The sequence below is a fragment of the Lichenostomus cassidix genome, chromosome 2 (assembly GCF_008360975.1).
Source record: "Lichenostomus cassidix isolate B80296 chromosome 2, HeHo_3.0, whole genome shotgun sequence".
NCBI lineage: Eukaryota > Metazoa > Chordata > Aves > Passeriformes > Meliphagidae > Lichenostomus > Lichenostomus cassidix.
Window position 1 is genome coordinate 5,638,282 of NC_139482.1, and position 12,121 is coordinate 5,650,402.

At 38.9% G+C, this 12,121-nt stretch overlaps 1 protein-coding gene across 2 annotated transcripts in view; it reads right to left on the minus strand.

Annotated features, from left to right (window-relative positions):
* The window catches only part of XYLB (xylulokinase), an 81,609-nt gene that overhangs the window by 50,655 nt on the left and 18,833 nt on the right, over positions 1 to 12,121 (minus strand). The window contains exons 11-15 of one of the 2 annotated variants that reach the window (XM_085050211.1): positions 11,133 to 11,173; positions 10,605 to 10,720; positions 8,461 to 8,576; positions 6,078 to 6,151; positions 4,622 to 4,718 (exon numbers count right to left, since the gene is read on the minus strand). In XM_085050211.1, the coding sequence (XP_084906337.1) occupies positions 4,622 to 4,718; positions 6,078 to 6,151; positions 8,461 to 8,576; positions 10,605 to 10,720; positions 11,133 to 11,173 (444 nt within the window). The remainder of the gene's footprint in view (positions 1 to 4,621; positions 4,719 to 6,077; positions 6,152 to 8,460; positions 8,577 to 10,604; positions 10,721 to 11,132; positions 11,174 to 12,121) is intronic. The other variant, XM_085050212.1, reaches the window with a different exon arrangement.

Genomic DNA, 12,121 nt, shown 5'->3' on the forward strand with positions numbered 1-12,121 from the left:
GAAGTGCCACTTCATCCTGCAGTGAACCCAACACTTTGTTGTGGAGTGACAGCCTCAAGTCTCACCTTTGAGTTTCTGTGCCTCCACATGACAATAGGAACAATGAAACACAAGTGCTCCATGCTGCACTAACTGATAGTTTGGAAAAGGCTCCCCAGGGGAGTGATGGAGTCACTACCCCTGGAAGTGTTCAAAAAACATGTAGGAGTGGCACTTCTCAACTTGTCTTAGTGAGCATGGTGGTGTTGGGTCAAATATTTGATGTGATGATCTTGGAGGTCTTTTCCAACCTTAATGATTCTCTGATTCTATTTTCTGAGCATCTCTGACTCCATCAGACTGCCTTCCCTGCAGACAAAAAGCCACATCTTACTGCTACCTCCAGCCTGCTGAGAAGAGCATCAGAAGAAAACACCACCTGAAGAAAAAGGAAATTTGTCACCTTGGAGTTTGCCCTCATGTAATCTCTTAGGCTGAGTTCTTCAGAAATGTAAGTTCCCACTCTAACCACTGAGAAATCAGGCCCAGCATGCTCTCACATTCCCCTTTTTCTTCTTAGCAGTGCAGGACTGCTATTTTTTTAAAGAATGCACCCCACTGAAAAAAAAAAATCAGCTCTTTATTACAGCAGTGCAAAGCCACAGGCATGTCAGTGTCACCCCATCCAGCACTCAAGCATCAACACAGTCAGTGGAATTCAGGGCACCAACATTTTTTGTGAGTGATGGATTTATGTATGTAAGAAACTATAAATTACACAATAATCACAGATGCAGGGTTTTATGAACAAAGCCTGCACTTGTAAAACGTGGCACCTTCTATCCACCTGCCCCTGCTGATGACAGGTAGGTGGCAGAACCAGATTGCTAAAGGTATAAATGTGACAGAACAGCACACTGGGCAATTGGAGTATTATGAACTCACTGAGAGGCACAGAAACATGAAGGAAAAAAGCCCTGTCCAAAGTTAACAGCTTCAACACAGACCCCACCCCAGAGAATCTGCCTTCCTACACGGCAGGATGAATTAATTGCTGCTGCAGTCCCACAAAGGCTTACTTAACACAACTCTGGCACACACCTGACCCAATATGTACTGACTTTGGGCTCAGATTACCATTGACATGAAGGCTCCTACACTGTAGAGCAGAATGTAATTTAAATATCTATTGACTACATGGGTGATCAACACAGAACCCCTCTCTGTGTGCTGTTTTCCTTCAGCATATGTAACATACATCATGAGAGGCAATATTTACTTCACCTATCAGTAAGGAGCGGGATGGATTTTGCCCCCAAAATTAATCAGTTTTGTGGGTCTTCACCAGGACAGTTTCACTAGGTCCAAGCAAGGACTGTTGCAACATTCTCCAGTCAGTGTCAATTTTAGGATGAACTTTAGGCTTGCATGGTCAGGAATAGATGCAGCTCAGAAGTGATCATCAAGATTACTGAAGTATATAGTGGCAGATCAGTCTGTACCACTGACAGCTTTATAGCTGCTGTGATCACCTGTGTCACTGAGCTGCAGACACTGTCATTTCTCCACAAAGTCACCATGGTTTTGACTTCACAGAGTCCCCAAACCATGCAGTAAGAGTGGTTGTATGTCCAGCCTCTGAACTCCAGTTGTGAGCTTGGCTTTCCAAGGGGGATGGCTGCAAGCAGTGAGAGGAAGTGACAAAACAGAAGGTGTTTATGATACAATCAAAATTCAGGCAAATAAAGGCAGAACAGCAAACCTTCACCTTATCTTCATGCATCTCTGAATGGGAGGATGTAAACAACAGGGACAGACCAAACTTCACTTGTTTGTTTCTAGATTCAACACTCAGTCCACCCCTTAAGCACATAAGCAAAACAGGATACAGGGTGTTACTGAATGATTTCCTCTGAAACCTGATTGAGAAAGATTAGAGCAATTAGAACAGAGTGACACACACTTTGAAAGCCCTTAAATCACAATTAATATAAGGTTTAACCTTTCTCCTAAGGATCATCTGGTGACTCTGTGCCATTTTCAGAACAAGGCTGACACGTCCCAGCCTCCGAGACAAAATTCATGAGACAGAATCCCCTGCCCTCTACTGGCACCAAAGCTGCACTGAAATCTCAGCTCATGTCTCAGGCAGCACAAACAGCACCTGAAGAGCTGTTTTAAGGGGTATTTTAAACTATTATTTGTAATTTATATCAGATTTACAATATGCCGGACACATCCAACTGGGGACAAAACCTCACATACAAAAAGCTCTTTCAGCATCATTGCACTCCTTCCCACAGCACCAGCTGGACTGAGGATTCAAAATACTGCTCCTAGCAAGATAATATATTCATTAACTGAAAGCAAATTCTAAGGGATTATCTAATGTTTGTCATGTTCACAGTGCATAACCAAGAACTCTATATGGTAGGTTTTTATTTGTTTATTTTTACAAAACTCCCTTTCACGTACACTGCTGCTTTTCTGACTACAGCCATCCAAACTGCATTTGGCCCAAGAACAGAGAGGCAGGTTCCTAGCTGCCAAAATCATTTTCCAGCACCTTGGTGCCAGAGCTAGGGAAATTCTCAGCCAGGTTTCTGACTCATATGCAGCACACAAAGCTCATGGCAGCACAGCAAGGCATTTGTTGTGACTGACCATGTCACGAACATTTCTGTTACACATCCATTTAATAGGTGTCATCAGAGAACCTTCCAGATCTTGTAAGCACTTCTTACTGTATTCTCCTATTGGTGCAAACAACAGCAACAAAGAAGAGAAAGCCAAGATTTACACGGCTGTGATTATATTCCTGAATGTAAATCAGCTTGATTCCTGGAAATATCAAAGTAAATCCCCCATGCAGGCAAGGCCTAAAAGGAATTGAATAAACACAAGGGTCCTGACTGCATATTTCATCCAAAAAATAAATAAGCTTTTAAATCACATTAAAAGGAAAAAAAAAAAAAAAAAGCAGCCTTGAAAACAGCAGCTATTAAACAAGAGAAAGGCAGGCAATGCTGGAGTAATTCCCACAATGCTCATCCATACCCTGAAACACACTGAGAACACACCCTGTTTTCAGAGCTGTCACACAACAAATGCAGATGTGAGCCTGCCATCACTACACAAATAACAGAGTATGACATTTAAATAATACCACTAAGGAGAAGTGGGAGATGCACACAGCCCACACTATGTACAGCAGCTCTTTTTTAAAGCAACTCATCTGTTAAGTTACCAAATAGCTAAAGGCCCTAGGGATGCAAAAATACCAAAGTATATGATATTCCAAGGGATCTATAGGAATACAATCCCATCACACCTGTCTCCTTTTCATTGCAGGCATCTACAGCATTTGAAAAAATACTAATGGAGAGTTCTTAAAGCTTATTAAGCCACTAAAACTTCTTAGATTTTTGGCTGTCCTACTGAGCCTAAATGTATTTACAGATAACTTCTCCCCATTTGTTTCTGTGTCAGGGTTGTCTGATATCTCAAGTAGTTCTTCTCACACTCTGGTGCTTGTCTAACCCCTGACATTTAAAGCTCAGCCATAAGCTTTCTAGGCTATACAAGCCAAGGTTTTGGTGCAGCAGAACCTAAGAATGAAGAATAAACAGGTATTTTAAACACAGTCTATTTGAAATTCTGCCTGTCTCCATAAATAACCTCCACAAATAAATACAGTTTCAACTATATAAGAAAATATATAACACGAAAACCTTTACAGCGTAAATTTATGAGGTGGTGCTGTCAAGCTTTGTGATTTATTCCAGTATTTCTGCATTTTTTCAACTTTCAGCTTCTGGAGTTTTCTCTTAAAAATAAACAATAAAAATATTCTGTCCTTCATGATTATTGATAAAAGCCTGGAGGTTGGAGGGAAGCAATGACTTGTGAAGAAGGAGGTCAGGATGTAAATAAAATTAATTATTTTTTAAAATAAAATGCTTATTAAAAACCCTCCAGATGAGTTAATTGCATATTTTTAAGATGCTACTGGCTGATACACTGACAGAAAATGTCAATAAAAATCTTACAGACTTCCTTGTATAATTTTTGTAGAATTGTACACCTAGTAATGATCTCATCCAACTTCTATAGGTAGAATACTGGCTGATTTCATTGTTCCAATGTGCTAAAAACTATTCATATCACAGATTCTAGGAAGCAGGATCTCTTGCTTTCTAAATGGCAAGACAGAGAAAGGGCTTCTGCCTTATTAACAGAAAACTGAGGTAAAGAGGTAGGTGACCAGCTTATGGCAGATCCAGGAACTGAACATAGATTTCAGATTTTCTGAGTTACAGTCTTGTGCTTCAGGCAGAAGGATGGTCTTTTTTTCACTTAACAAGCTATTGAAGCCCAAACTCTGATTTTAAAATGGACAATGCAGCTCAGAAACAATGAAACAGCAAGAATACCTGAAAAAGAAACCTTCTTAAAGTTAAACCATTGGTTCTTCTAATGTTAACATCTGCAAAAACTTGCCCCCAACACATCATCAATAATTTTTCCATGAGACCAAATTCAGAATTCATACCAGTTTCTGTATGCATCAGGCAGGACAGGAATCACAGCACTGACATTATTGCTTTTGGCCTCCAGTGTCATTAGTTCTCATCCTACTTACAGACTTTATATCCCAGCTTTTCAGCATGAATCCTCTTGGCCATGAACTGCCCTTCAATCAGTGCTCGGATTTCTACTTCCTTGGGAAAGCTTGAAACCTGTACCAAAGAGGGAATGAATTAACACCTTGCCCAGCATACAAGACCAAGCTGGTTTTTGTTAAAAACACAAGGCAGGTTCATAGTTGGTTATCCTTGTCTTCACCCTGAAGTCTGCTCCCATCTAGGCTCAGTTCTTCACTCCTACACACAAGATGGACCTAAAGACTCACGACAGAGAGCACAACCCATAACCTCGGTGCTGCTGGCAGATTCATCAAATGTGAAGTTGATGCACAATGGGAAAAGGTTTAGGACAAGTTGTAAACTTTTCCCTGTGCATTTTCCATCACCAAGAGCTGCTTGGGAATCAATACCTCCAAAATATAAAATTAAAGCAATTAGATAAAATTCAGATGAATTAAGCAATGGCACGGAAGTTTAAATCTATTTCTGTCTGCACACAAGTGAAACCATGTAATCTTTTAATTAATTTATTTAGTTTCTATATATAACATTTCCCTGTCCTTTCATCAACCAGAATACAAGAAAGGCAGCAGAGGCAGGGAAATATTGAACTGCAAACAAATACAAGGAATCCTTCACACGAAGTTGAGTTTCTCCATGCACTGCAGTAAGTGCCTGCATTTGTGAAACAGCCAGAAGTGATTAAGTATTCATTTAACAGCCAACACTTAAGAGAGTAGAGCTGCACTGCAAACACCAGATAGCATCAATCTCTGTTCACCTACGTGAGGTCTAATCGACTGGGAGTCATGATTGATCAAAGACATCCCTTGAGTTTCAGTACCACCCAGAAAGGCAGGCATTCAAACAACAGCCATTCCTCAAAAAAAAAAAAAAAAAGACACAAAGAACTTCCCATAATTTAATTTCTACTTAATTTCACTTGGACTTGAGCCTGTGCTTACTTACATACAAATTTGTGAGTTGTGGGTTACTCCAAGTCATGCAGGACAGCAAAATGAGGTCTTTAGTTTACACACACATAGACAAAATATTAGAGCCCAAAGTTTCAACACATCCTTATCTTTGTGTCTAAAACTCCAAAAACAAGGACTAACTCATGTATGTGTACTAAGTTCTCAGTAAGCTTAAAGTTAATCCTGTCTCAAAGACAGTGTTGGTTTCAGTAAATCCACATTTTCCAGTAAAGAAAGTATAACATAAAAAAATACCATATAAATTCTAATTCAGATATTGCTCTATAGATGCTCTCAAGCTACAGACCAAATACTTCCTCATGAAAATCATCCCAGGGACTTGCATCAATAAATGAAACTGCAAAGCAAATATTTCAGACAGAAAGAAAAAGAAAAAAATAAAAGATAATGGCAAAGATTTGAAGCCTTGACAGCACTCCTTCAAAGTTTGAGACATTAACTAGATTATTCCTACCTTCTGGTTGTCTTTGTTGAATCTGTGAATCCCAACTGCTTCAGGAGTAATTTCCATCACATCAAAGTAGAAACCTGCATCAAGGAACATTAAAGAGTGTCATGTTTGCTCCCAGGCCCAAAGCTGGAATCTTATTTCTGCACACAGCTAAAATGATAATAAATGTTTATCATGTGTCTGGACATTTGAGTCACCACACAGCCTGTTTCTTTGCTCATTTCAGTCCACACATCAACTTCTTAACAATGCTCTGAGCCACATGGTGGGATCCCTGGATCATCCTGGGCAGAGCCAGGAGCTGGACTTCAATGATCCCAATGGGTCCTTTCCAGCTCAGGATATTCTGTAATTCCACGATTCTTTCAGTTTACAAAATGTGGATCTTAAGCATGCCAAACAATGTAATAAACAACAAGCCTACAAAGGAGGACACATCCACCACAACACACACATATGCAAGTAACATAGGTAATACATAACAAATACTAGAAATAGTCTGAGTAGGTCATATGCAAGAAAGAATTAAAAAAACCACACCCACAGAGAGAAAAAATGGCAATTTTGTAAGAAGAGAAAGGAATATTGGAAAATTTCATACTCTGGATTAGATTTCATGAGCTTATTAGAGAACATCAGATATTTTCAGTCACGAAGCAGAGCTGGTCTCTGAATAGTTTTGATGAGATCTGAGGAAATGCTGTGATGCTTTGTAGGCAGCTAGACAAAAACTGTGAAAAAGATTTCTTTTGTGTTGATGGCAAGAAGGGTTGGCCAGAAAAGATATTCAAGAAAGGAGACCAGAAAAAAATGAGGACGGAAAAACTGAACAGAATAGCTGAGAAACTAAGGAGAGTTTCTAAGGTTCAAACCTTGGAACAAAACTGTGCTGCCCTATGAGACCTGTGATTATTAGCAAAATAAAACCCAAAATAACACTGTGCTTCAGCACACATCACCTTTTTTGGTTAGACATTCTGCAAACTTGCCAGTAAGCAACTCTGTGTCACAGATCTGCAGGCTCTGCCAGGGGATGAACATCCCAACATCTCCATTCTGACCTCCAAACCTCTGCAGAGGCATCTCATGGAACAAGGAGTGCAAGGAACAAGGAATAAAAGGAGGGGTATTTAACCAGCTGTGCCTTTGCTTTGCTTCCCCTAGGCACTCAAATTACTGCATTTTTACAGGTATACCCAGAGCATATAGGTTACTGAGGCTGACTTCCATGAAACACTCCCATTTTATACAGGAGACAGATATCCAAGTGAATACAACATAACACAAATTTTAAAATTTAAAGGCACTGTCCTGGTTCAGTAACAATATTTTCATCAACTTCCAATTTTTTTAATATTGTCCAAAGTGGCTGACTTTGGGGTTTTAGAATAATTTCTTCCCATTTTCTAAAACACCTGAATTGATTTGTCTTCTAGTGAAAAGAGATTGTAGGTCATTTTAATACCCCACAGAGACTGGATTTGACAGACAACATAACAGAGCTTCTAAAAATGAAAAATCTAATCTCACAGTGTCAAGAGGCTCTATTGTAAATTCACTTTGCTAAGGAGTGAAGTCTTCCATAGTTTAAATATCTACATTTAAAAACTTTGCTTACCTATAATTTTTCGATTAATTTCATTCATATCAATTTACACCTAAGATGATGGTGATGATTTCAAACCCTGCTCTGCAATGGATCCATTTTAATCTTGATCAAACATCTGCTCACTTTTCAACAGCTTATTTCAGAGCTATATATTAGACTTGTAAAATGTTAAACTGTGGGAAAGAAAATAATGTAAAACTTCAAATCCATGGGTTTAATAGTATTTTTTAAATATTGCCATCATCATAATTTTGTAACATTTCACTCACTAATCATAACATAGAAGAAAAAAACAGGGATTAAAAGATTCTGTGACATACAGTGGGGGAAATGCAGAAAATCTAGGTATCCTTGATATCACTGCTTTGTACACAATCATAAACAAGATTCTAGAGTAATGACTGAGAAAGAAATAATATGGAGCTACTTAATTCACTTGGCTTGAGTCTTCAGAAAAAGAAATAAACTTAAATGAAAGCCTCCTTCAGAAATTACTAATTTTAAACATTCTACAGCTAAGATGTTACTAACACTCTTCCAATGACCAGAGGAGATCCATAAATATAATTTTCTTATTGAGTGAATATTGAAGGAAAACATTATCATGACACTCAGGCTATCAACAGAGCATTTCTAAGTACACAGTAGGAATTTTCCTTGCTCTAGTTAACCTAATTCTCAACCTTTATCATGACCCAAGAAAAAAGCAAGTACAACACCTACTCCAGTATGTGTCTAAGCAAAACCTCAAAGTCCCAACCCTGCTAAGGTTCATACCCAAGTTTCCATTGTTTCCAGCAACAGTTGATGATAAGGCTTTGGAGAATTCATCCCAGGAGCCTGAAGCACAGTCATCTCTGATCCTCTCTCTCATCAGAGAGCCATTCTTAAAACTGAAACACACAAACATACATTATGCATTTTCCAAAACGTTTAGCTCTAGATTTTTAAAACATTTTGTTCCTTTACTTGATATTGTTGTTTAGTTTATCAGCTGAATAAAGCTGGGCAAGTTAAAAGATACAATCACATCATTATGGAAAGAGGTAGAGAAGGAAAAGAGATAAGAGAGAACAACTTTTACAGGAGGTGTTGAGGAGCACAGTGCAGAGATGGTGATACACATTTCCCCAGTGAGTGAGGTTAGATCCAGACTAGCTCTGAACAGCTGAGACATCTCCTCACAGCAGTGCTCTGACACCACTCACTCTGAGATGACTCTGCAAGGAGCAGCAGGAGAGTCTCCACATTGCATTTATCATTTCAGGAGCACAGGATCTGTGTGGAACCAGCTTGGATCCAACATGATTTATGGTGAGGTCTAGCTCTGTGCCAGGATCTGGCAAAGGGAAGCACCACAGCTGCCTCTGCAAGTTGTGGTACAGGGCCAGGAAACAAACCATGCAGCAAAATATGGATATCTTTGTTTTTATGGTCTTGGCACACTTTATAATGTCACCTTCTTTGTGAACATCACACTCCTGCAAAATACTGCAGCACTGGATTTGTACCCAGGGGTGAGCAGTTTGAACACTCTCCAGCACAGAGTTATCAGAGCAACTCAGCAGGAGAGGAGCAGAAACATCAAAAAGGAGGGCAAGGAAATCATTGAACTTGCTCAGTAGCACCAGCTGAAGTTATTTGAGTTTACTATACAAATATTCTGCCTGGTAGACCAGGCATTCTTTTCCTACTGAGGTTCCCCTGTTAACTCTTAATATTCTAGAAATAAAGAGGCATTGGTGCAAAAGGAGCAGTGTCAGGTCAGAAATGACTACAAAGAGGAACAGGAAGGATTAACTCAGCACTGCCAAGGCCACCACCAAACCACACGTTAGGCTGCAGTGAAAGAATGGCAGTATAACATTTATTCAGAAAAATGCCTCAGGATCTGCTTTCCTGGTATGAACAGGCTGTTTATAGAGCTCTTTTACACAGCAAAAGTAAAGAAAACATTGGGTAGAAGAAAAACTCAAATGTAAATTAAAAACAAAGCAAACAAAGCAAACACACAAAGCAAAACAAACAACAAAACCTGCTGGGAAATCACACAATAAAACTCAGTAACTTGCAATTGACATCTTGGTTTTGAGCTCAACTTCATGAGCACTGTTCCCACTGTTGTCTCCTACTGTACAGGTGGGACTCAGCATTCAGCTCCAGGGCAGACTTGAGCTTTGCTGAAGTTTTGAATTTCAAGCATCTACAATCCAAGGGGTTTAGGCACAAAATTTATCAGCATATTACTTGCACATATCTGCCAAACCACTATGATCTGGTTTGGAAGTTTTAATCCAGAATACAGTGGCTCAGTGAGGGCAAACATAGCTCCAGATCACCTTTCTACCTACTTGGCTGGCAAGGGGCCAAACAACTCCCAAATCACAGCAGCCAAAAGCTACCATGAGGATCATTCTCTCAACTGGGTTTCTTGAGATTTCAATATTTTCCTCAAGCACAGCCCTAACACATCCCTGGACAGCACTGATTATGCTCCTCCCTGGAAAGGGAATCTTCACCTACTCCTGACCCTGCTGGACCTCCAGAAGAGCAGAAAAGTTATACAGCCTGATCAGGCTTCACACATTTCACATTCTATCTCAGAAGATTTGTTATTCCTGTGCATTAAATGCATTACCTGAGACACACAGTGTTTCGGCTCTATCCGTATGCTGAAATAATTTCAGCTTTTTATTGCCATGAGAATTTATCCTCCACAACTCTGCAGTTTCAGTTCCTCAAATTAAACAATAGGAATGCTATAACGCTGATGGAAATGTTTCAGCACTAGATTGCCATATACCGTAGAGAATGCTGAATGTTCTATTCATTATCATTTCGCAAAAGAAATAAAAAGCACTAACACAGAGAAAGAAATATATGGTATTGATCCCAGACGTACAAAAAATAAATGATATTACCATAAAAGTGCCATATATGTTTGAGAATCAACAGGATTGCAGAGGATATGACCTTCTAAGGCAGGAGTTGGCTCTTGGATCCACAGAAACAATGTGTCACTTGTGCCAAGGCTAATCTGGAGGGGAAAAAAAAAATAATTGAAGCCTTATCACAATGTGCATGGAAAGCAATACAGAAATTAAATTAAAACCATTTGTTATTACCACTAATTGTTTTTAAATTACACATTAAGTCAATTGGATTCGTGTTGAAGCTAGCTCTGACTTAGGCTGTCATGCCAGTGAAATACATACTAGATGGAGACTTAGGTTTTAATGTCTGGAGCATTAGTTAAAAATAGTCACAAGAGTTTACTTAAAATCTTTCAGGCAGATTACAGATTGATAGAAATAGAACAAGCATAAATCCAATAAACAGCAAATCAACACTAGCAGGTATATCTAACTGGCAGCCTGCAGCTATTTACATTTCAGGTATTTCAAGTACCCAAGGACACGGACAGTTTTCAGGAGTGTGTTTTGACTTACTGCAATGTCTCCTTCTTGAAGCCTCATCCCTGCCAGTGATGCTGAAAGTAAAAACAATACCAGGTACAAAGGTAGTTTTTTGACTCAATTACAGCCTGTTGACTGAGACATCATAGGACATTACAAATACCACCTCAAAGTACAATATAAATGGCAAATATGCTCCTGAGGGGCAAAGCTTTTGGGTAAGGGAGGGATCTTTAATAAAATCAAAATGCTCAAGAAGAAAGACTACTGAACTGCATGATTATCTAATGGTTTCTGTATTCAGGTTTTAAATACAGTGGACCCTTGATTAACAACACACTTTAAAGGAGGAACATTCCCACTTCCATCAAATTAATCACATATTTATTGGACTAAGTTGAATTTGAGCTTCTAGAAGAAAAAATTGGACTTTGGGGAAATGCAGAGTTTACCCAGCTCCCAGAATATGAATGTAAAATACATCATGGAGAAGCTTCTATCATGATTCAAACCTGCATATGCCACTGTAATACAGGTAAGCATTTTATTTTCACAGTCTGGAAAAACAGAAAAATTTGCTTTACTCTAAAACAGTCCCCTGGATTAAAAAAATTACCCCAAATTAACACCTTCCTTTAGAAAATATGAGATCTGTTTGACTAAAGGATAGCTCTAGTTCTTAAAGAAAGGGAAAAATGTCCATCTCCACTGTTTTGCTTGAAAAGATATAAGAGCATTTTTAATTGATATTTTTTAAGCTAAGATGTTAGCAGTTCATAGTAGGGATAGTTTCTTATAGGCAGGCAAACAAAAACTGAAGTCATCAAGAGGCAAATGAATTCACCTCTGATTACTTGGCAAAAGAGAATTAATTTGTCATACACAGCTTATCCAAGATATGTCTATCTCAGAAGAATCAGTGATGGAAGGCTGTTGGAAAGAGGAATTAATGCTGATAAAAACAATATTCTTTCATTTTGCAGGGAGCATCTGAGAACCAGTAAGATTGATTTAGCATTTCA